This window comes from Paroedura picta, chromosome 2 (assembly GCF_049243985.1).
Source record: "Paroedura picta isolate Pp20150507F chromosome 2, Ppicta_v3.0, whole genome shotgun sequence".
In the NCBI taxonomy this organism is placed as follows: Eukaryota; Metazoa; Chordata; class Lepidosauria; order Squamata; family Gekkonidae; genus Paroedura; species Paroedura picta.
Window position 1 is genome coordinate 121,378,929 of NC_135370.1, and position 25,449 is coordinate 121,404,377.

General features: G+C 41.3%; 1 protein-coding gene across 1 annotated transcript; it reads right to left on the reverse strand.

The window, feature by feature from the left end:
• Positions 1-626: 626 nt before the first annotated feature.
• On the reverse strand, positions 627-24,642 carry SYT13 (synaptotagmin 13). Its single transcript, XM_077322288.1, has 6 exons — positions 24,135-24,642; positions 13,494-13,713; positions 11,694-11,828; positions 9,979-10,292; positions 4,096-4,225; positions 627-2,719 (listed from the first exon to the last, which is right to left on the reverse strand). Exons 1-6 carry the CDS (start codon positions 24,315-24,317, stop codon positions 2,415-2,417), a joined length of 1,287 nt encoding a protein of 428 aa, XP_077178403.1. The 5' UTR covers positions 24,318-24,642; the 3' UTR covers positions 627-2,414.
• Positions 24,643-25,449: the final 807 nt, after the last annotated feature.

Genomic DNA, 25,449 nt, shown 5'->3' on the forward strand with positions numbered 1-25,449 from the left:
TATGCAAACAGTAAACACATTGAGTGTATTCCTGTACTCAAATAAATGGAAGTGTTGCAGTTTTGTACCTCTCCCCTTCTGTTTGCTAAGCTTGCACAGGAGAACTTCCCCAGGCATAATGCCCATTGAGGGCAAGTAAATCTCTAGTTCTTCTGGGATGCTAACTACTAGCTGAAGTAATTGCTCTAAAGTAATTGCACTTACAGATGAAACCTAAGCATATTGGGTCAAAACGATTTCTCATTCATTTCAGTTATGCTTTGCTTTTAATAAAATATGTTTAGGGTTGCAACCTAAGGAGACATTCCACTAGAAGCTTTTCACTTTCTTGTTTCTGTGCTGTTGGAGCAAATGGAAATGGGGAAAGCGTAGAAATAAAACAGGCACATTGCAAAAGCACACCTAGCTGGCAGTGAAGCAGCTCTCTACTGTGTACACAACCAGCTCATTCAAAGCACCAATCTGAGCAGAAGTGATGGCACTCATCGCTAATAAATTATCTGGGAATGCACTGTGGCTACACTTTCCCTGCCAAATCTGTCACTGATGTTTTGAAATAATCTCATCATAGAAACAAGAAAAAAACACAAACAGTGCAACAATAGGCAAGGTCTGTCTGCAAATCCTTTTTCATTGTTGTCTGACTTTAGCATAAGCCATGACTATATAAATAAGCAACATGACGGGAAGGAAACATCTGAATAGATGCTCCACAGCCCCTGTGCTGCTGCCATCACTCTCCCTCCATATGTGGCAGGGGTATGCAGGTCAGGTAAGAAAAGTGAGTTTATTGTGTTATTAGGGAATACCTAATTCTGATTGTCAAAGCTAAACAAATGTGGATGTGGTCTGTGCTAAACGTAGGTGGGAGGCCTCTAAAGGCCTACTGTTTGCTGCTTTAAGATCTCTGAAGGAAGAGGGGAAGTGGTCAGTCCTTCTGTCCATTGCAGACAAGACATTATGCTTGCATTGCATCAGATGAAATGGACAAAAAAGTGGGGAGAGAACTTTTATTCCAGTAACCTCCAGGCACAGGATCTTCTGCCTGCTAATGTGAGGAAGCCTTCTTTATCCAACATTTGTGAGGGCTGCAGTTCTTGAACATTTCAATCTGTGTTATGTTGAGTGCTTTGAAAATTTTTTAAATCAACGCCCCCCATGAATGCCACTGTGTTTCCCTGGCATCCAGTTGCTTCATTCCCAGAGCCAGTCCTGACTTTTCTCCACCTCACTGTAGCAGAGAACCCAGGAGGTGTCACTTTTGGGTCTGCAGAGGGCCCCCATTCAGAAGCACCTGCCTCGATATTGAAGGAGGTTTAGCCTGCAGCCTCCCAACAGTTTGCTGCTGGCCATAGCTCCCACGGCAACATTTTGTGATTGCACCCCATGGCAGCTATTGTGTGGTCATGCACACTCTCCACCTTCAAAAACCCCAAAGCATCCACAAGTTATGGAAGATCAGGGACACCGAATTTAAAACCAATGTGGTCCTCTTTAAAAGAAAGAAGTGCTATGGATGCTGCAGGAACACTTATCTGGGTCTCTCTTCCAGCTTCCCCTGATATGACTTCTCGAGCTAGGCAGGATATTTCAGCTATCTGTACATATGACATAGCATAGCCCCATGGTAAAGCAATCAATGCAAATGGAGCTGACCATACGGTCTCCATGTCTCCCTGCCAAACCTCTACAGTTTATATCCTACCCTTGTCTTCAGCCATTTCTCTTAGTCCTTAGTGAATGACACAGAGGGAGCATTTTATTAAAACCTTTGTCATTAAACAGTGCCTCAGTGTCTAGCCTAAATTTTTGTTTGGCTGAGGCCTGCTATACGAAAACAAATCCATGTAGGGAACTTTCTGTGACCTGACATGTTTAGTGACATTTACACTCCAGCAAAAATACTTGCTTCCCAACTGTTTTTCCAGGTGTTCCAATCTTAAATGTGTTTGTAAACACCAAGAAGTCTTAAACAATGACTAAGGCCCTCATCCACATCTTCCATCGGTTTATTTATAACCTCAGTCAGCGACAGAAGACAGTAGAACTGGATAGACTTTTGGTGTAATCCAGCAAGGCAATTCTTGCATTGCAGTGTCTTGGATCAGACCACAAGCTTCTGCCTTTCCTTTAAACAACAATTTGTTAATTAATCATACATCCCTTGTGTGAAAAGACCTAAGGCAGATGATAAGCAGACTGTCTGCAAATGGCTCCTTACTATGTATCAATCCATGAAGGACTGGCCTCTTTGCGCAGCACTTCCCTAGAATGTTTGTAAAGCAGGAAACAGTAAAGGAAAACATCAATAAGACAAACATTGTGCTTGATCATGTGGGGTGGACCCATTTTCCCCAGGATGCCATGAGGCCAGTCCACTGGACATGGGTTCAGCTCCATGTCTCTGACCGCTGCTACATATGAAGCTGGTGCCACATAGCTATCTGCCTCCTGGGGTTCCTCAGCATCTCTTCCCAGTGGTTCTTCTCTGTGCCAGTGGCGTGCAAGCCGAGACTGCACTTGCCTAGTAAGTGGTTCTGGCCATCGCCATCTTGGCTTAGCATCTCCAGCTCCACACTGGAAGCACACAGCAGATCATGGGGCACCTCAAACATTATCATCTCATTCCAGACTGGGTTGATCTTGTGCTTGGCCCGCTTGGTTTGCTTCTTTTTCAACTTCAGGGACTGGTGCTTTAGAATCACTTTCACAGATATATCTGCAGGAACAGGGATAACATGCGGTCATTTATTGTCTGCCATTTCTGCCTAAAATCTCCATATCTATTAGTAAAGACTAACATACTTTAGTGCAGTAGCTCTCAGCCACTGGGTCAAATACCACCAGTGTGATGCAGAAGTAGTATGGGTAGGATTCAGAGCTTTCATAGCAATCATCAAGCAATCACTCTTCCACATCCTCCATATCCACCTGCAAGTGTAATGGGCCATCTACAGCCCTACCTACTTGCTGCTGCAGCCATACCTACCTCCATTAAAGCCATAGCAATAAAATTTATTTCCAATAAAGCTGCTGAAATTTTGGTAGGTCCTTAAGACTTACTGTAAATGCTAAAAAGAAGCTAAACACAATATCAAAATGTCTGTAAACGTAGACATGTTCTTCTTGGGAAAAGAGCTTTGTTGTTGTTTTTGTCATGGCAGGACCCAGTTTTTTTGACAGACTGGCGGGATGTAAGATATGAAATTAAGAACTATTGCTCCAGCATACGTATAGCGTATATTGTTACGGCAAGTACTTGTATCTGTACCATATAGTTCTCCACACAAACACATTGTACTTGATTTTTAAAAAATGCATGTGGTTGAACATAGGACCTTCTGCAAGTTAAACAGATGATCTTTCACTAAACTACAACCCTCCTGGCTTGAAATTTCCCAGCCAACATTTAGTGCTATAAACACTGCAACCAGTTCACCTACCTTGGGTCATCATTGCCCTGAGGTTATGTTGTGTTAGGAGGAGTACATAAGCACATACATCTGCCCTGACCTGGATGGCTCAGGCTAGCCCAATCTTGTTAGATCCTGGGAGCTAAGCAGGGTTGGTCCTGATTAGTACTTGGATGGGAGTCCACCCAGGAAATCCAGGGCTTCTATGCAGAGGCAAGCTATGGCAAACCAACTCCAAACAACCCTTGCCTAGAAAACCCTATGGGGTTACCATGAACTGGCTGTGACTCGGTAGGCCCTTTCCATCACTATGCTGTGTGTTATCTACCAGATACTGTAATGAAAAGCAGCATTCAATGTTCCAACCATTTCATATTTATTAAGTCAGTAATTCTTACAGCCTGTGAACACAGGAGGGTGCTTCAAAGAGTTAATTTAAGGAAGCCAAAGAAAGGTGTTGTTGTAACTGGGTTTGCTGACAAATGGGAACCATTACAATGCACATTGCTATGTGGGGATGTGGTGCCAAGGTATTTCTGCTGATTTCCTTGTGTGTTTGAAGCTTGGTGATAGCTCTAGGCTTGCCCCTTAGATGGCTGAAGAGAGAGAGGAACCATTCTAACTCACAGCCTACACTGGTTTGCCTCATTCAACCTATGCCCATGTTTTATTTTTGACTCACCTTTCCCAAGAAGTTCTCTCAGCTGTTTGGAATGAAGATTCTTAGCTTTTATGAGTACCACAAGCAGCCGATTTGCTGCAGGCAAGTAGCTGATAGAAAGGAGAACTTCTCCATAGCCTGTATCAGGCTCCTGAGGCAAATAAGAAAGGATTGGAAAATTAATGTTCAAGTTTTATCTATGCAAGTGAAACAATTGTGGCAGACTGTTGTGGGGGCAGTTCTACAGGAATCTGACTACACTGTAAAGCCTGTTATTCCCCCCTCCCATTTTATTTCTGTGATTTTCTTTAAGTCCCACTTCATGTCTGAGAGCAATTTCTTTTGCCTCTGAGCTGTCACTTCTTTAAGACAGGACTTTTGAAACAAACACTCCACCTCCATGGTACTACTGATTTTCCTAATATTCCTGACACCCCTTAATCATAGAATCATAGAATCATAGAGTTGGAAGGGGCCATACAGGCCATCTAGTCCAACCCCCTGCTCAACGCAGGATTAGCCCTAAGCATCCTAAAGCATCCAAGAAAAGTGTGTATCCAACCTTTGCTTGAAGACTGCCAGTGAGGAGGAGCTCACCACCTCCTTAGGCAGCCTATTCCACTGCTGAACTACTCTGACTGTGAAAAACTTTTTCCTGATATCTAGCCTATATCGTTGTACTTGTAGTTTAAACCCATTACTGCATGTCCTTTCCTCTGCAGCCAGTAGAAACAGTATCCTGCCCTCCTCCAAGTGACAACCTTTCAAATACTTAAAGAGGGCTATCATGTCCCCTCTCAACCTCCTTTTCTCCAGGCTGAACATTCCCAAGTCCCTCAACCTATCTTCATAGGGCTTGGTCCCTTGGCCAATAATTGACCTTACACACCTGACCTCTCTGGCATGGTGCTTCTCATTCATTTGAGAAAAAATCTCAATAGGCAAGCACTTTCCTTCTCATAAAGGGATAAGATGTATCCCAGACATTTTACCTTGAGGGTTACTCTGCTGAATGGTTCAGACAAATTCAAGTGTGGGTTATTTTTCCAAATAAGAGACAAAAGTGAATTTTTAAAATATTGTTAGCTGTCAATAATAACAGTATCCGCCTGGAATAATTTAAATCACTTTAAAAGAATCCTAGCCGCATAAATGTTTTCAGGGAAACTCTAAGGACCATTCCGCACGACTTTAATATAGCACTAGTCTTACATTTTGTTTTTGCCACTAAAACTATGTTCCGCATGACACTGTGAGCAATCTGCATCACTCCTGCAACACTAGCGCCAAAATCACTCCGTTGTAGCGATTTCCGGGGAATCGGGAAAAGTGGATTCACCCTCAGAAAATCACTGCACTCTTGCCAACAACCTGCAATACTTGCAAAAAAGACATGTTGGTTCTCAATGTAGCGGTTACAACAAAGTCCCTCCTCCTGGCTCTCTCCTCCTCGGAGCGGGGAAAGCAATGAACCAGCAAGGCTTCATTCACCCAGAAGGCTTCTCCGGCTACAGTCCCTCCACAGAAGTGCTTTAAAGCTCCCCTAAGTCCCCAAGCACAACACAGCCCCCTGTTCGCCAGTTCCCTTTAATTTCGGCCAAAAATCGCACCCGTGCGGGGGGGGGGGGGTCCACTCGGGGGAGCGTGGTAACAATGAATAGCCAGCTCACACGCCAGCTAGATAGGTCTCTCCGGGTCTCTCCGTTGCAACGAGTCAACTCATATTCGTTGCAACGTGTGTGTGTGTTTTTTTTAAACCTGTGCTTAAAGGAAAAGGGCCTCAATGGCTGTTCTATTTGATTGACGGACAGGGGCGGGAACAAGCACAGAAAAAAATTGCTTCCTTTTTAGCGATTCCTGCAAGACCAGAAACCTGTGGGGAACGAATGAAATGCTACTGGATTCTACAACAAATGAAGGTATGCGGAATGCCGAGATTCCACTATTTAAAATAGCGTTTCCGCTTTGTGAAAGCAATTGGCAATATTGGTTCTTGTGCAGAATGGCCCTAAATGAAGAAATAAAAAGCTCTGGGAAAAAGAATTGTTGATGAGTTTTTCCCCCATGGCTTCGGCTCAAGGTTAGAATGATGTTCACATACCATATTTCTCAAACCTGTCATGACTGCCTACTAAATCTCACCTCTAAGCAGCCGTCTGCAATATCTCTGTAGGGAGTAATGCTTTTGTTGAAGCAGGAGATAGAAGGAATTGTTCAGAACTGACTGAATGCTCTTGAGAGCTTTGTTTTATATCACTAAAATAATGATTTCATATTTCAGACTCAGAAAACCTTTATTGGCATACAATGATTTCATATTAATTGGGGAAAAGAGAGCTAAGCTTCAAGAAAGTGTCAAAAAGGACAGGGAAGGGTGAAATAACACAAAATACACATGCATGATCACTTACAGTTTACAGTATCTGACCCTATCAAAAAGCAGCCAGATATCCAAAAATAAATGCCCTAAACATCCCATCAAACAAACTACAGAGGATTGGTTGAGTCCAAGAGTAGGGGCTTTGGGATCTGGCAAGGGTGGGGTGGTGGGGTGCCAAAATGCCTAAGGGAGACCTTGTCTGAGTCAAATGACGGGAGATGGATTAGCCACTCAGTCTGTTCTGTGCTTCACTTTTCCATCAGTGCTATGGAAGCCAGTTGCATCACACTCTGAAAAGGGTGTTAAGGCCAAACCAATCTACTAAGCTCCTTATGTGGAAAGTTCAAATAGCATCTTCTCTATTACTTCTGCAGCACCATCCAGGCTGCTGCTGGATTGAAATAATGCTCAGGACACTCCCATTCCTTCCAAGGGAGCCTGTACAGAAGAACTTGACAATGAATTGGGTCAGATAAGTCAGATCTCTCTGCTTCTCCACTGCCCCAATTCTGTACTCTTCTGTACAATTCTGTACTCTTCAATGGCACCCAAAATATGCTGGCTGCATTGCATCATGGAGGCAGAGGCTTTTGGATGGAACTAAATTTTTATTATGAATAAGCCAGCAGGACAAATGAGTTTTATATGATATAGCAGGCATCCTTCTATGTCTACACCAGAAATAAATGGCCTTAGCTAGCTGTGAGCTCACCTCTAGGGACGTACAGACAAACTACAAAGACAAAAAATCTGGTTCCCCTCCCACCCTTCACTCCCCAATGTTTCAAAGGCAAGGCCAGCTTTAAACCAAACCAAAGAACCTCATTTTTGGAAACAGACTGACAAAAGCAACTTTCTTCTTCCCCCGCCCCCTCTCTTTCTGATCATCCCTGCTCATTCTCTCCTCCTCTAGCTCTTGATGAATGATTTAGGACTTGTGTTGAAGTTCTCTGACTAATGGCTGGTTCTCCCAGGCGGCTCCCAGTGACGCAGACCCAGCTTTCTCTGCATATCTTCCACAGCAATAACTGGGCCACCACTCTGAGCCTGCTAGCCTGCTCCTTTCAGAGTGGAAAAAGAATCTCATCCTTGTCGTTTCTATGTGGGTGGCTGCGAGGAAGGCCGAGTATACCGCAGAACAGCGTTGCTGTCAGCCTCTGAATATAACTGGATATTATCTGCAGTAGTTACTACGCACAGGCAGTTTCTTGGCATTCTTGGTATTTTATGTTCCCAGAGACCATCTGCTGAACTGGCATATGCCATCTGTTTCCAGTGGTGAAACTGGCCACCTGCTAACTCCTAGTCCTGAGATGAATAGTAATTTGCCCCAGGGCGGAGAGGCCACCTTGTTGTGGCCATCAGAAGCATCTTTTTAAGAGGTGGGAAGAGTACCCTGGAAGTTATCTGATTCTAGGTTCTGCTGCTGCTACAGGCCCCTTATTGCCGGGAGAGGTAGAACATGCAGCCCACGACTATATGATGTGTTGTCTCTCAGGGCCCTAGAAAAAATATGTCACTGAACAGAGAAGCAACTTATGTACCTCTATGCTCCATGTGATGCATCTCCGAATGTCTGGTTTTAAAAACATTATTTATAACCCATTTCATGACTTTGATATACTACTCCCATGTATAATTCATCTCTGTTGTATAAGGTGATACATTTATATTCTGTGAACTATAAAACTGGATTTATTCATGCCATGTGAGTAAAGAAAAACAAAAATTCATGCACCCAGCTTATAGAGGCTTTTGAATTATAAGAATAAGTTAATGGGGAAGGGTGAACACTGAGAATATACATGCCAATACTGGGTAGATCAGTATGAATTAGTGGTCTAAACACATTAAGCTGCTTCTGCTGAATCTCACTACTGGGCCATCGGGGTCAGTATTGTCCATTCAGTATTCTCCAGTGTCTCAGGTCTTTCACTTCACCTGCTACCTGAGCCTTTTTAAACTGGAGATCCTGGCAATTGAATCTGGAACTTTCTGCATGAGAAGCTGATGCTCTGTTGCTGAACCGCAGCCCCTCCCCTTCATAGTGCTCCATAGCATCCGAAGAAGAGAGCTCCTGATTTGTGAAAACTTATGCTGGAATATATTTTTGCTAGATTCAGGTAGATAGCCATTTTGGTTTGAAGTAGCACAACAAAATTTTAGTCCAATTTCATCTTTATGACCAACAAAGATTTATTCAAGGCATGAGCTTTTGTGTGCATGCACACTTCCTCAGACAATGGAAAAGTGATCATAAGAGTACAGATATAAGAAGAAAGTAAATTAGTCAATATCATCATAAGTCCAAATATGCAGTATGATAATTCTTTGATAAAAAAGCAGTCCTTTGGGTTCAATTATCATTCACAAAAATATTGGGGCAATAAAATGTAAAGTTACTGATTAATGGCACTTTTCCTCATCTAACTCTTATATCGACATTCCTTACAATCCCCTCTTCTTTTTATTTCATTTGGGACGAGGTTCTTATTTGATGTAAGTAAGTATGTAATGCTATTTAGAACATAACTATCTGTTCTCAGGACAGGGTAACATACTCAGCACAGCTTGTCACTTGTGGGTTTGCCTCCATGCTTGAGTGGAGATAGAGATTGGGGCTAACAACATGTCACCTTTAATTACTTCTTTTCACAACTGGGAAAGTGTCTGCTATTAATCAGTAATGTTATTGCCCCAACATTTTTGTGCAATAAAACAGCTACTTTGAGCTATTTTGCAAAGGAACTTCAAGAACAGACTAGAAATGGAGATTGCCGAAATTAAAGTTATTACAACTCTCAAAACAATGGTATACTGGACTCAACAAGGGCATAGATGTTTTTATCTCACTATGCATGCTAACCTCATTCAACTCTTATATCTACATTCCTTACAATCCCCTCTTCTTTTTATTTGGGACAATGTGACTGGAATGTGATGTTAGCAAATGTCAACTCTAACTCTCTGGTCTCAGGACAAGATAACATCTCACCATGGCTTGTCACTTATGGGGATGCTTCCACGCTTGGATGGAGATGGATGGGGCCAGCAACTAATCTCTTCTAATGATTTCTTTTCACAGCTGGGAAAGTGTCTGCCTTTAATTACTAACATGGGCATTTTTATTTATCCAATGTTTTTGTGAACTACAACTGAACTCAAAAGGACTGATTAGCTGATTTAGCAAAGAATTATCATATGACATAATATGGCATAATTTGGATACTATGACACAGTTTACTAATTTGCCACTGACTTACCTTTTCTGTATATCTGTCATGGTTCTGGTTCCATTTTGTCTAAGGAAATGTGCCTGCACACATGCCTCGAATAAACCTTTGTTGGTCTTAAAGGCACCACTGGACTCAATTTTTGTTGTGCTACTTCAGACCAACACAGCTACCCACTTGATACTGACCCCGTATGTTTTAGTGCCTTCTACACCCAACATATTGTCCTATCCTTTTCTAGGAATGTAGTATGTCTCAAACAAGTCTTACTTAATTTAACTGATCAAATACCTTGTCAGGTGTTTTCAGCTTCTCCCACTGCACTGTTTCATATGGCTCCCCCTTGTTAGCCAGACTTGGTTTAATTTCCCCAATAATGCTGTGCCTGGAGAACTTGTCACAGTTTCTCAGGGTGAGTGTCAGCACACCCTCAGAGAGTTCCTCCTTCTTTATTGGGAACAGCAGAGCTTCCTCCCATATGATGTGAGGCTGCTTCTTTTTCAGCACTGTCTGGGCCTCCCTCATGCCAGATTCACTCATCAAAGTGCCCAAGATGTAGTAGTCACAGCCATTGTTCTGGTCTCCTGCTGTCATTTCATACATAACTGTAAGACCAGGAAAAGAATGAAAACCACAAGACAAGAAAAAGGTTACAAAAATGTTTGCATTGCATTCCATTCTGAACTCAATATTCGGAGTTAATTCAAAAAAAGATGTACACTTTTACAAAAGAGGTAGATGTAGACTGTATAGTGATCATTTTGGAAACTGCTTGCTGTAACTGCTACCGCTTGGTGACATTCAGATTCCTGGGGTTCTTAAGTGATTTAGAGGCTTCATTACCTCTCAGGAACCAATGGAACCTGGGTAAACTTGCATCTTGATGGCTTAGATTACAATGTTTTAAGAATGGCAGGACCCCTACCTCCCAGACTGGCATACTGTCTTCAACAACCAGTGGCACCCCTCAATAGTCTAGGCTTGGGCCAAAGCCAGACACTGTAAATGTCTGCTAAGCCAGGTCTGAACCTGTGGCTAAAAAGCTCTTAAGATGGAAGACTCCATCTTAAGAGCTTTTTAGCCACAGGTTCAGAATGGTAGCCTCTGCCTGACACAGGTATTGCTTTCCTCTTTCTCCCCCATCCCATTGTATTGCTGATTCAGTGGCCTGGCTCAAGTCTGTTTGCACAGGGGCTCCTAGGGCTAACTTCTTTGTCTTCCAAATATGACTCATACTTGGCCCCTCTGCCAGGGGAAATCTCTTCCCCCAACCTCAGCAGCTAGACCCATTGAGACATGATGGTTCCCTTTCTTAGACCCATTAACGCCTTTGTCTAAGCCCATCAATGGCCATCTCTGAGCCTGACTAAGGCATTGTCCAACATCCTGCTCCATGGGAAATTCCATCATGTACTCACCTGGGCCACATTACATAGCCCCTCTCCCTCAAAACATATATAAACATTGGCCTCACAAAGTCACCTCGTGCTTTTTGATTCAGGACCCATTGGAAGCTCCCTTCATGCTGGTTCATGTTGCAGCTCTTTGCCTACCTACTCCTCAAGACTGGTAATTATACTGAAACCTCTTTTCTCACTCTATTTTCCCCTATATGACAGCTTGCTAGTGTGGTAGATATATTTTATTATTTTCCTTCTAATAAAGATTGTTACTATTTTTACTATATACCTGTTGTCTGCCTTGAGAACTTAAGGGTGTATTCACCTTGTAAGACCTTGGCACATGACCCATTTCACTACGTTACCGACCTCTCACAAAGCTATTTCCCCACTGCTGAATATACACATGTTACAGGACACATGTGTATGTAATTTATGGTAACAAATGCCATTCTAAGTAGTCCATTGAAATCGGTGGGTTTAAAAGGGTTTAACTTGGTTTAGGATGGCACTGTTGCTCTTTTCCAGCCTCAGTCAGCCTCTTGTAATAGCAAACCTGAACCGCAAATAGTTTGTGCTCTGTGCAAGGACACAGGGACTCCTTACCTTCAAGGGAAGCAACACACAAGACATCTTTCTGTCCATTATAGCCAAGAGAATAGTGAATCTGTGGGACCTGGTTGCAGCCAGCAGCTGACACAGGACTCAGGCGTTCAGTGACACATACATCCCTCATTCCACCTGCAATTCATACCATTGGGTTAATAAGAAAGGATTTCATACTTCAGCCAAATGCACGGTTTAGCTTCACTGTTTTATTTTTGCTCTTTATCCATGATCCTGCCATGGTTAAATCCAGTTCAGTCTTCAATGATTTTAAGCATCCTTGCTACTAATGGTACTAAGAACTCTGCCTCAGACTGGTTCAAGATTCTGGGATGAAAAACATTATTAAATTTGTAATTCAGGTCCAAACATACTATTTCCAAACAAAGGGAAATTTCTGATAGAATATATTTAGCATATTTACTAAAGTTTGAAAGTCCATCAAATTTTGACAATCCATCAAACACTCTCTCACCCAGCCTTGTGACAAAACTAGCATTCTCATGTTCTGGCTCTACTGATTTTATATTTTTGAATTTGTAGTTTGAGAACCTGGACTATTTAAATTCCTATGCCATTGTTTCTCTCTGAATATTTCTCTATAGGTAAGCTGGGTAAAGGTAAAGGTAAAGGTATCCCCTGTGCAAGCACCGAGTCATGTCTGACCCTTGGGGTGACGCCCTCTAGCGTTTTCATGGCAGACTCAATACGGGGTGGTTTGCCAGTGCCTTCCCCAGTCATTACCGTTTACCCCCCAGCAAGCTGGGTACTCATTTTACCGACCTCGGAAGGATGGAAGGCTGAGTCAACCTTGTGGGGTCAGCTGGGTAGTATCACCTAATCACATTTGGAGCCGTAATGCCACAGTGAGAGTCAGTATCAGATGGTGAGATCAATGAAAATCCCTTCCCACTCTCCTCTGCTGGTGAAGACACCCTTCAAGACAAGCGTTGGATCCAATTCATTATATGGAAGATCCTCATGTGAAGCCAGAGAAGACCTCCAGGGGTTAAGGAGGAGATCCTTCAGCATCTAGCATAATTCCTCTCCCAGATTATTCCTGAAGCTCTTCTGTTGACCACCTATTTCTAATACTGATGCTGTTAGCTACTTTCTGTACTCTACCATAATAATAATATTCATAAAAACATATTTCATAATAACATTATTTCCTGGTAGCAGAATACATTATTTGACAAATGCAAATAAATGCAGATATGCAAAACAAATGTTGAGTAGTGGAAAAGACTATCCAAAACGCTATGCCTAGCAGTTTATGGCAACAACATCTCACAGCACTTCCTGAAATATTGTACTACTTTGTTCCTTGGTTCAGCGTCAAGTTACTGGAACATTGGTACTGTGCCTTGAAGAAGCTGAAAAGTTATATTTCAGGTTAAAAATAAATTTGCATATAAACTGGGAAATCCCCAAGACAACAATTGGTATTGTCACTAGACTAGATTGTGCTGTTAAAAGGATCATTAAGAGTGGGGGTAGAAATCAATAAAGGTGATGAACCATCAGGAAGAAATGTGTTCTGATGTGACCAATTACACAGAGAATTTGCTGGAGGCTCTAAGTATCAGTAGCAGACACTTTTAAAAGGCTCAATAGGTCACATTTGCAGTGAAGCTCTAAATTGATACCGTGTTGAGCTCATACCTAAATTTAACCAATAGTAAGGTTCATTACTTCACCAGTTGAGCACATTTATGCTGGGATTAGCCAAAAAGGAAACTCAGTGTGGTCACTAATTTTATTGAAAAGCAACAGTATATGGCTTGGCAAGCTGCATACCATTTTGAGAGAGAATTAACTCTTCATTGACTCGTATGTTTATCCTTTTCTCATCTAGAGCTGCTGGTTTCCCCTTGTTTATCTCTTCTGTTGTCTGCAAGGTGTAGTCAGTGTAGTTAACAATTTCTGAAGAAGTCACGACTGGCTTTGGGCCATAGATGTGGGGAAACTTTAGGATTGTTCTTGGCTGTACAGGCTCTGCTGTCTTCTCGACATTGAACTGAAACAAAGAACCCATCACGTTATTCTTACTTTGTGTTAAACCAGAATTTCTCACACGGATAAAGATGGGTTTCTTCAATATAGAATACACTCAGACTAACACATCAATGGCAAAATAATTACATAATCAAAGAAGTTAAACTAAAGTGTATCCTGTCTAACAATGGCTCTCTAGGATCTCTGACATAGAAAGGTCTTTTCCAACAGCTCATCTGTTACCTGAGAACCTCTGTTTGCCAGTGATTGAACCTGGGACCTTCTGCAAGAAGATATCCTCTGATTCATAGTTCATGCTGCTGTTGGAGACTGAGGTAGAAAGAGGAAACAGCTTGCCAAGGTCACCTAGAACATTTTGTAGCTTTGACATTTAACCCAGTGGCCTCCTGGACCACTGCTTAATCTCTTCGCCTCTATGCTGTACCAGTTTTTTCTTTCTGTTACCTGTATTGTAAATCATTTGAGCAGGTATCTCAGTGTCCTCTCCATTCTTAACTGGATCTACTAATGGGGAAAGCTATAAACACAGGAAAACAACACTACAGTAAAATGATGAGGAAAAGTCACAAGGTGGTATGTATATTACATTTCAGTCCTTGGCTTCTTCAAAAGAACTTGGTACAGTGGATATGATTTACTTCTTTTCCATTTATCTTCATGAAAACTGTGAGATAGGTTAGGCTGAAAGAATGACTAGCCCAAATTAATCCAGTGTTTCATAATTGCAAAGGTTATGTGAATAAAGGTGTCCCCACAACACTATAACCACTATATCACCTTGGTTATCATACTTTTCTCCGTGACCACTAATCAGATGTCCTCAAGTGTAGCTATGAATGTTCAAGCCACCCCAGAAATAAATAATGATCTATTCACTTGGCTATATTTTACATGTGAACATCAATATAAGGAGATCTAAAAACAGCAACAAAAGGATGATAGCAAATCTTATTCTAAGGTTCCTCATATGTCTAACTGGTGACACTGCTTTGAAGATTACTCAGAATGTTACTTGCTACAAGGGCAGAGGCTGAACCAAAACAAAATCAAAGACAGAGTGGAGAGGGCATTACGATTGTTGCTTTGATGGGGAAAAGATTAAAGATATTATGGTCTGGATGGTAAAACTGATCAAACCTATGGATCATTATCCACTTGTGATGGTCTGCATGGGAATGAACAACATGGCCGTGAACACAATTGCACATATTAAGGCTAGCTATGAAGGTGTTGGGAGGCAGCTAAAATGAATGGGGGCACAAGTGATTTGGTCTTCAATCCTGTCTATAAGGGGAAGAGGAACAAATCAGGAGCTGAAGAGAATGGGGTTGAACCACTGGCTGCATTGGTGGTACCATCAGGTGAGATTTGGAGTTTGAGATCACAGGATAAGTTTTTTAGGACTACTAACACAGGATGGACTTCCCTTATCCAAATTGGAGAAGACTGTTTGGCTGGAACCTGGGGAGATTGATCAGACGAGCTTTAAACTGAAGCCACTAAGAGGAAGGAGACATTCAGCATAGGGATTCTAATGTAGGAGAGCAAATAGCCATAGGCCAGGTCAAATGGAAACAAAGGTAAGAGGCATCAGGTGCCAATATGTCAATGCCCAAAACATGAGCAATAAAAAGGAAGATCTTGAGCTTCTCATGCAGACTGAGAGTTATCATTTTTTTAGGTATTACAGAGACTTGGTGGAATGATTCTAAGGACTGGAATGTAGTAGTGAATGGGCATCTCAAGATCAATTATTCACAGTATTAGAATACAGTGAAAGCAGATTAACTACCTGTTTACTCAAGCCATGCACCTTTGGTTGCATTCTAAAAGAGATAGGCACAGCCCACATTACCATTTAATGTCCCTGGGCTGTTCCTACAGAAATAAAAAACCGTGCAAAAATTAAGAAAGTTAATTGATGTACCCTTAGTCACAAGCTCTGACCATTGCCACAAGTACAGTCCATGGGTGCCTGAATCATGCAGAGTCCTTTTCTAAAAAATAAAAAACACGCCTTTTTTTAATAAAATAAAATTTTAATTAAGCAAACAAATACCAGTGATGAAATAGCCCAAGCAAATTACAGAATTACCAGCCAGTATAAATCACACGTAGAAGCTTAATGGAGCATCCTTGATGTTGTATTTAGCAAATGGGGAAAATGGTTTCTCATTTGTACAGATAATGTTCTATTTATAAATATTTGTGGGAAAAGGATTCATTTAGCCCTTTGTCCATATAGAGAAGGGTTGGAAAAGAAGGGTTAAGAAAATAAGAAGGGCCCTCCTGTATCAGAGTAGTCCACCATCCTGTTACACCCTAACAGGGCATAGAGGCCCAATGTTACTTCCCAATAGTAATATTCAGAGATTTGCTGCTTCTGGATATAGAAGGTTCATGTTTCCATTGGATAGTCCATCTCTAAATATGAGAGCCCTTAAAACTGATGACACCGATCAAAGCAGGGGCTCTAGCGGACACTAATCAATAGTCTCCCATGCTTTCAAATCACGTAACATGACAAGCCCTAGAAATACAGACACTGCTTTCTTATTACAGTCACAGTAAGTGCTAGAAAATTCTATTTCAAGTTCAAATGGAGAATAAGAACATTTTCCTACCTGCAATGAAAGAATTTTTAATAATAAGCTTTGCTGTCTTGTTAATAATACATATATAACCATGCAAGAAGCATGCTTTGGAACCAGGTCATTTGAATGCTAATCTGCATATCCTCTCAGGAGACTTTTGATCCCCAGGATGTAGCATTAAGGTATGCCAAAAGAATAACTCTTTCAAGCCTCAGACTGGCCTATTATGCACGGCCGCTGAAATGGCAGCATGGAGAATGCGAAGGAGGAAGAAGCGAAGCAAACCGCTTACGCACGGGACAGAACGCAACAGCGGCAAAACCCAGAGTATCCGATTATGCACGCGGTTACTCCGGAGCCACTTCTGGTTGCGCCCTGGTCCCGGGAAGCTCCACTTTCTTCCGTATCTCACTAATGTGGCTTTTTCGGCGGCACACATTGACTCTGCACCTGGTTGCCGCCTGCAGCATGCATAATTGATTATTCTAGCAGCCGCCATTCCACCCTGAATGCGGACCTTCCACTCCATGCATAATGGGCCACTGAGAACACCCTAGTATTGAGAACAGAAACAAACTAAGAAACCTTGGGTGTCCTGTTAGAAGAAAGGGTGCAAATATTTCCAGTAAAATATGCACTAGGCTATTGTCTGCACCTTACCAAGTGGCATAATATAGAGTTGTACAATCTACAGTCAATCTTCTGGTATAGTTTGCTCTTTTCCCCATTTCCTTGAGTGACTCAGCCCCTCTAGGCAATTGTCTGGAGGCAACACATTACAGGCTCATAAATCCTAACCTAATCCTTGTGCTGAGTATGTTCTGCCATGCTAGAGCAGCCAAGAACTACTTTGACCAGCAATGTATTTGCACAGTTATGTTTCCATAGTGTATATGAGCTTGATTCTCCTGAGCATTGGCAAGAATTATTCATTAGGTAATGATTCAGTAACAGGGATACACAGTGCCCTGTGGCAGGGTGGGTTAGATTAACAGAGAGGTTAGATAAATCCTGCTATATTTGACAAACAAAAATTGACCCGGAATCATAGCAATTAAAACAATCCCTGGGTTGTAATAGAAGAGAAACAGATCCAGAGCAGAGGTTCCCAACTCATTAAAGCTGTGGTCACTTTTAGAATGTTGAGAAGGGTAGTGAATGTTTGCACAAATTTGCCACCTTTTTATAATCTCTTCTGCTTCTGTTAGGTCCCTACCATTTTGGTCCTTTATCATACCCATCTTTGGATGAAGCATTCTCTTCATAGTTCCAATTTTCTTGAAGAGATCTCTGGTCCTCCCTATTCTATTGTTTTCTTCTATTTGTTTGCACTGTTCATTTAAGAAGGCATTCTTATCTCTTCTAGCTATTCTCTGGAATTCTGCATTCGGTTGGATGTATTTTTCTCTTTCTCCCTTGCCTTTCACTTCCCTTCTCTTCTCAGCTATTTGTAAAGCTTCCTCAGACAGCCAATCAGGACATAGGAGAAGACTATTTGAAAAATATCTGGAAGTAGAGGCAGATACAAAATCTCAGATTTTGGAATCCAACATGCCACAATGCCATTTCAAATGTGGAAAAAACTGTACGGTCAGCCAATTTGCCATCCAGGCAAATGTAGTGAGCGTGAATGGGGTTAATATTAAATTGAGACATAGCAACTGCAACAGTGAGTAGTATAGTTTATTTATTGTTCTAGACCATCTAGATTGAAAAATTGTGTTAGGAAGCTCTACTGACAGTGAATTATATTGAATTATAATGATTTAAGATTTGTAGTTGTAAAGAAATGGGAGCCTACACCTTTTAATATGAGTTGAAACTAATCTTTCAACTAAAAACATGCACCTTTTGGTCTAAATAACTCTGTTTTAATTGTTATATATACAAGCACTCTGCCCTATTAAGGATCTGTAAAGTGAATGTAAATGAGCTGAAACATGGAGAGGATTTCAATAGATAGAATGTAATTCCTTGGTCCAGTTGAAGCATACAGCAGAGAAGGAAGGCTTGCTGCTCACAGAATTATTAATGTTCATCAGGCTATTGTGATGGTATGTATCTTTGTTACTATTAGATTTATTGGTGCTTTGTTATGTAGAGTTCTTAGACTAGGCAATCTTTTGGACATATGAGGAAGCAGTTGTGAAACAGGAAATATCTGGAATTTCTGTCATGTCCTGATGTCCTGCAACTGTACGTTTAAGAATATTGTCAAGTATTTGCAACAATTACAAGGGGCTTTCCGCACAAGGACCAATTTTGCTGAATGTTTGCAGTATGCAGAAATGCTATATTTAATACTGAAATTTCGTCATTCTGCATACCTTTAATTAGAATGTTGAAGTCCCAGTAGCGGTCTATTCATTCCCCACAGGTTTCCGGTCTCGCTGGAATCACAACAAAGAAAGCAATATTTTCCCACGCTTCTTCCCGCCCCTGGCCGTCAATCAAACAGAACAGCCAATGAACTGTTGTGTTCATGCTCCCGAAAAGCCCCTTTCCCTTTAAAAACTGTTTTTTTTAAAGCTGAAAACACCAGTAGCAACGAATATGTGTTCATTCATAGCAAGGCATATGTGTTCATTCATTGTCTCAGAATGACCTTTTTTGTTGGATTAAGCTGGTGCTTAATCGTTTACACACTCTTCAAGTAAAAAAAAAAAAATCCCCCCCCCCCAGGGCGAGATTTGTGGCCAAAATTATGGCCAGTGTCGAACAGGGGGCTGTATTGTGCTTGGTAACATTAAAGACACTATTAAGGAGCTTTGTTTTACTCTTCAGTACTTCTGTGGATGGATTTTAGCTGGAGAAGCCTCGCTCGTTCATTGCTTTCGCCAGTCTAAGGGAAAAAAATGGCGACCGCTTCTCCGGAAGTTCGGGGGCAAGAGCGAGGGAGGGACATTCTTTCTACCACTACATTGAGAACGGACATGTCTTTCGCTGATGTGTTGCAGCTTGAGCTCAGAAGTGTAGCGTTTTTTTCAGGGGGAATCCACTTTTCCCGATTTCCCAAAAAGCGCTACAATGAAGCGATTTTGTAGGAGTGTTGCAGGAATGTTGCAGATTGTGTACGATGTCATACGGAACATTGAATTAGTAGCGTTTACCATTGAATTAGTAGCGTTTACCTACATTTAAGTCGTGTGAATGGCCCCAAGTTTATAAAAGCCAGTGAAGTTATCACTGCAAGCTGGGCATGCTGCCATGTTGTGAGACACTGTGCTAGAAAAGAGAAAGCTGTTTTGCACTTACCACTTTAATTGCTGTATTGAATATGTATGTTAAATATAAATTGTTTGCTTTTTTATTATAATACTGTCAGCATTTTTTAATTTTGGGGGGCCTCGTAGTGAGTTTTTGTTTTTGTTTTTTTGTATTCTCACTGTGTACTGTTGTTGAGATAGGGAACAGAAAATGGCAGTACGCTTCAATTTTTCAAGTGGCACCCTATTCATATGGCTTGAAGAAAGACCACTGAATCCCTTGTCACTGTTGTTTATTAGAGTCTTCTCCTAAACCAAACCCATTTTTTTATATGTTGCTATATAAATTGTAACCCGCCATGAGCCGTTTGGGAGTGGCGGGTAATAAATCTAAATAACAACAAGAACAACAACAATATCATTTGTTTCTGTCCTGTCTATCCATGATCAGACACAGTTCCTTTTCATTTTTTTATAAGAGAGAAATCAAGTAAGATTTCTAACCGGTTCCATCAACCTTGCACTTCCCTTTGCCTAATGTACAGCTATAGATGTTACCTAAGCAGCCAGACTCTCTCTCCAGGTCATTCTTGCTGCATGCTTACAGCCCTTTAAGTCTGGTTTAATATTTTGATATCTCTTTGGATCTCTGATTTGTTGTCACCAAATATGATGTGGCAAAAGGTGTCGTCAAATTTATTGTTAGTAATAACATCTTTTACAAATTGTAAAAGAAGTCGTAAATGCCAGCAGAGGATAAAATGTTCCACATAATATTACACATGAAAACATCCTTTTTTAAAAATCCCTTTTTAGATCTGATCACAAAGTTGGTTATGGCCCATTTGAAGACGAAGAGTTGGTTCTTATATGCTGCTTTTCTCTACCTGAAGGAGTCTCAGAGCAGCTTACAGTCACCTTCCCTTTCCTCTCCCCACAACAGACACCCTGTGAGGTAGGTGAGGCTGAGAGAGCTCGGTGAGAACAGTTCTATTAGTGCTGTGGCGAGCCCAAGGCCACCCAGCTGGCTGCATGTGGAAGAGGAGTGGGGAATCAAACCCACCTGGCCAGATTAGAAGTCTGAGAGCTCCTAACTACTATTCCAAGCTGGCTCTCCCACATAATTTATGGTCTGATTTCAATTGAAGCAATAATTATTGGCTATTATTAAAACACAAATTATTTTCAAAATGTTTGTATGAATGGGCTGGTATAAATGGCTACAGTCTCTGCATTCTGTACACAAGTGTTACAAAAACGATCCAAATGCCTTATTGGCCTTATTGGAAGTCAATGTTATTTCTCCATGTTTGCATTGCAAGGAGACTGGGATAATTTTTAATTGAAAATCGCTACACAAATACAAACTATTATTATTGCTATAATTTCTTACCAAATACCAGGCACTCCACTACGCAATGCATTGATGTATAACAACTGACAACCCCCATGAGAGCCATATGGAAGCACCATAGGGACCAATCCGCCCCTTCTTTAGCTGCATCTACTTAACTTTATTGTGCCTGCTGCAAGCTTTCCTTCTCAAACAGTGACAGCTGATGATTTTAAAAGAAAGCCTCCTTATTTTGTGAATGGAAATGTCACTTATGTAAAAGATCTGTCTCTAAGGTATAAAATATAAGGGATCCTATCAATATATAGGGCTTTAAGTAACCCGCTTTCTTCTCTGGAAGTAGAAAAAATGAAGGAAATTGTATGCTAGGCTGAATAAACATCAGCTGACTGAATAAAACCTTCTCATTGTAAGCCAGGCAGTTTTCAAAATAAAAATTAAAAACAATTTTTTTTAAAGTATAGCATGTCCTCTTTCAGACTATCTGCGTCCTGAATATTGACAAGCCCAAGAATATGTGCTCCAAATAATGTTATTTTCCCACTGACGGAAGACAGCTAGGATGTAAGGGATGGGCGGAGGCGCTGGTAAAAACAGAAATGAAAGTTACCTCCCACACAATTGGAGACACAGATTCCAAAACAAACATTTGGAAGGAAGGTTTGTTCTGGCCAAAACAGACGTGTTATTTATTCTAAGAGAAAATATCAGAACCACACAGGGAAGTTGTCTTCCGCCTTCAGTGACAGACTGAAAGCTTCTGCAGATGTAACATCACAGACAGATCTCTTGCACAACACCGAATACAAGACAAAAGTGTAAAATCAAGATTAAAGATTGGATGTAATTCATATGTGCCAGGTAGCATGAGTGTTGGGGCCTGGTCTAGGAAAAAGGTTGCAAGTTCATGGACGCTTATGGGGAAAAGGCTGCCCAGAACTCAGTGGGAATTTGCCTGTAAAGCATACAGCAGATTGGAATGCCCAGACGTTGTTCCTAACCTCAAGCACCACATAATGGTTCAAAGAGGCTTGGAAATGGTGGCAATCCTGCTACGTTCTGGGTATCTTTTTTTTTTTAAAGGACAATAGCACATGGGCTTTTGTGACTAATCTATCTCACAGTAGTCTTTTGTGGATTTGCAACTAGGATTGCAAAGCATTTTGAACATGAAAAGTTCTGAATTTGAGGGTTGCCAGGCTGCTTAAGTTTTGTTGAAGATAATGGGATGATGGACATAAAAAGATGTTATAGACGATTAAGGAAGTATGGTCTATTCCTGCTAGCAGCATTTCTCAAGAATGGAGCAGAGCTTTTTCCAAAGCCTGCTAGGAATCCCTTTTTAATGGAAGATGCCAAGGACCAAACCTGGGATCTTCAGCATGCAAAGCACTTGCTTTATGACTGAACTATAACCATGTCTTTTAAAAAATCCTGTAAAGTATGGGATTTGTTCATCCTTCCCACCAGGTCATTGATGACTTATGCAAACAAGAAAGGCAAGGTGAGGCATGCAAGATTGTAGCTGTTGACTGTGGACTTCATAACGACCTAATGGCTATAGAATGGACATTCAGATATGGGTAATCCAGGTTCAAATTCTCCACTCAGCTTTGAAGATTAAGAGGAGAGAGACCTTTGCAAGTCATTTTTCCTCAATCTTACTAACAAAGGTGAGACCTGGGGATCTCCTGGTTTTACAGCTCATCTCCAGGCAACAGAGATCTCCCCTGGAGAAAATGGCTGCTTGGGAGGGTGGACTCTGCAGCATTATACTCCACTGAGGTCCCTCTCTGCCCCAAATCTTGCCCACTTCTGGCTCCACCCCCAAAGTCTTCAGGTATTTTCCCACCCTGAGCTGGCAACCCTACACAAAAGTGCTGTAGATATGACATGTCTCTCTGAATTCTTTTGTAGGTAAGTTACAAGGAAACTTGGAAAATAAAGAATGATCCTATGTTCATGATCGTATCTATGAACATGCAGAATGAACACATGTCATCAAGGCCAATCTTGTATGCTTGTGTTGTTGTTGTTGCTAGAGCTTTGTGTCTAGTCAACATCATAGCCTTGTTCTATATTCAGGGACATCTTCCAAAAATAAGTCAATAGAAAGTAGTAAAAATGGTACTTCCAGCTTATGAGCAAGAACATAATTAACAGTCATGCTAACAAAAACAATATATCATTGCAACCACAAAATGTTGTGTCTCATAACAGGCGTTTACAGCCAACCTGAGGGAAGGTTTGGAAATTCTATTATTCAGACAAAAATCCCTATAGAATCTTAGAAGTAACTAAGTGCAATTTTAATCAGAGCAACACCATTCTAAGTCTTTTGAAGTCAATGGGTTCAGAAGGATGAAACTCTGCATAAGATTGCACTGTTAGAGCTCTATATCCAGAATCCCTAAGGATGAAAGGTCTTATTTCTAAAGCATTCCTCAATGACCTGTGATATTGCTTGTGAACATGGATTTTCCTGATCAGCAACCAAGACTAATTATTCACCCATAGCTGTCTGACATGTCAGTGACTGGGAGAGAATTGGAATCTTTAAGGTCCAGCTTAATGGTCTATCCTCATTGTCTGTCAGGGTTTATACAATTATTATGTTCCTCATTATTATTCATCCAAACACTGAGATTCTTCAAAAAGATCTGGCAATAGCTGAAATTGTACTCTGGTACTAGAGTCCAGCTCACAAGATGGGACAATAGTAGACACACCACCATTGTCAGTATGTTTGTCATCATTAGGTTTCTGTCAGTGTTACTATCTTGCCTCGAAATCTCCCAAAACAGATCTTGATACATCTCACATATTTCCATCTCATATGTAATATGACAGTTTGAAATAACCCAAAGTCTTTTCCATATGAAAGCAAAAGCATATATGCATGCAGGAGGAATGATCAATGAGTATTATAAAATATTCAGATGCAATTACCACAACTGGATCCCCCCGCCCCGTCTGAAGCCCAAGCTTTGGTTATATGCAAATGAAGCTGGTCAGACCACCCAGACAGATGGTGATTTCCTCCTGTCTTTGTCATCCCTGACATTATCTCTAACAGCAACAAAAGCTGACTGTTGCTTTGAGATTCCCACAAGCCACCTGAGCCCCCCCCCTCCTTCTGTCTCTTTTCTGTCCTGAAGTCTCCCTGGACTCTGAAATCTTTCAAGCATAGCTAAAAATCACATTATCACACACTGTGCCTCTGAATCTAGGGGAGAATAGCAGAGTGAATTCCACAATGTATTTTTACCTGCTGGACTGTCTGCAGAATTCTGGGTTTGGCATTCTCAGTGTCGAGGTCCAGTTCCTTGTCTGAGGGTCCTTTTCCAAGTCGCTTGTATTTGCACAAGCAGGTCAGCCCACATAAGGCGAGGATGCTGGTTGCGGTCCCCAGGGTAGCTCCCAGTGCAATCACTGGGACAGACAAAACCATTGTCTCTGGCCAGGAGTCACAACTTTAGTCAAGCAGCACAATTCTCATTCATCTCTTTGCACAATTCTGCCTGGTATCAGCCTCTTTGGAAGAGTGCAGTAGATTCTTCTCTGGCAGTTCCTAGAGAAAAGTGATTCACGAGAGATCAACGGCGTGTTCTGGCTTTGTAAGGTAATCAGAAAACCTCCCCATTCTTCCTGGTGGTGTCCCTAGCTGAATTCTCCGGGAAAATCAAGCAGGAGCAGAGGAAGTAGCTGTTCTAACGCCTGCAGTCCCTTTAAGACTGCAAGCAGGCAGCTTTCATTGTAGCTCATTCCCTGACTCCATCGGGGAAAAGTCTGATGTGCGATAGAGGAGTCAGACGTCAGCAAGAAGGGGGTGGGCCATGCTAGCCAACTCACAGAAAGTGCATCCAAACCTGTAAGTGACCCTTTTGGAGGGGCTGGCTGCAAAGTATCTTTAGTACTCCCTAGCTGGGATGGCTTTTTCAATTCCAAAAATACATGCTAAAAATCACAGTAATTTATCTAGCTGACTGCAGAGTTCAGATTTTACCCAAAGATGAGGATATGACAGGTGATTTCTCATACCTTCCTTCCAAAACTAGTTCAGGCAAAACTGGGTAAAGTTGACATAACTCTGCTGTGGGAACAGGGCACGTAAACATGCAGGTGGGTTCTGTTTATATTCCAAAGGATATAACTGCCTGCAGTCACAGTGCCCACTGTACCACAGTTACTGGAACAAAGAAGCATTATATCTACAGATATCTACCTAATCTTCCAAATCAAATTACAACCTGCATGTGCATATAAACATCCTTATGAAAAGTGAAATGTGTTTTCCTTGTGGAACAAAGTTTGAGTCTAGTGGCACCTTTAAGACCAACAGAATTTATTTCTGAAGAAGTGTGCATGCACATGAAATCTTATAGTCAGAATTAAACATTGTTTGTTTAAAGGTGCTCTTTGGATTTGGAATTTTGTTCCACTTATCTATCTGTCTGCCTACCTATCTACCTACCTACCTACCACCCCTCTCAGACTTGCAATCTTGAGGTGGTGAACAACACCAAATAAATAAATAAATAAATAAATAAATAAATAAATAAATAAATAAATAAATAAATAAA

What these genes read in the sequence shown, in the direction of transcription:
- SYT13 (XM_077322288.1), bottom strand. Translation starts at nt 24,317, where the DNA reads ATGGTTTTGTCTGTCCCAGTGATTGCACTGGGAGCTACCCTGGGGACC. An exon ending in GTGTGTTGCTTCCCTTGAAG is followed by an intron (nt 10,293 to 11,693) that starts GTAAGGAGTCCC and finishes CTGGTCTTACAG; the next exon opens with TTATGTATGAAATGACAGCA. An exon ending in AGCTGAAAACACCTGACAAG is followed by an intron (nt 4,226 to 9,978) that starts GTATTTGATCAG and finishes TATTTGCCTCAG; the next exon opens with GAGCCTGATACAGGCTATGG.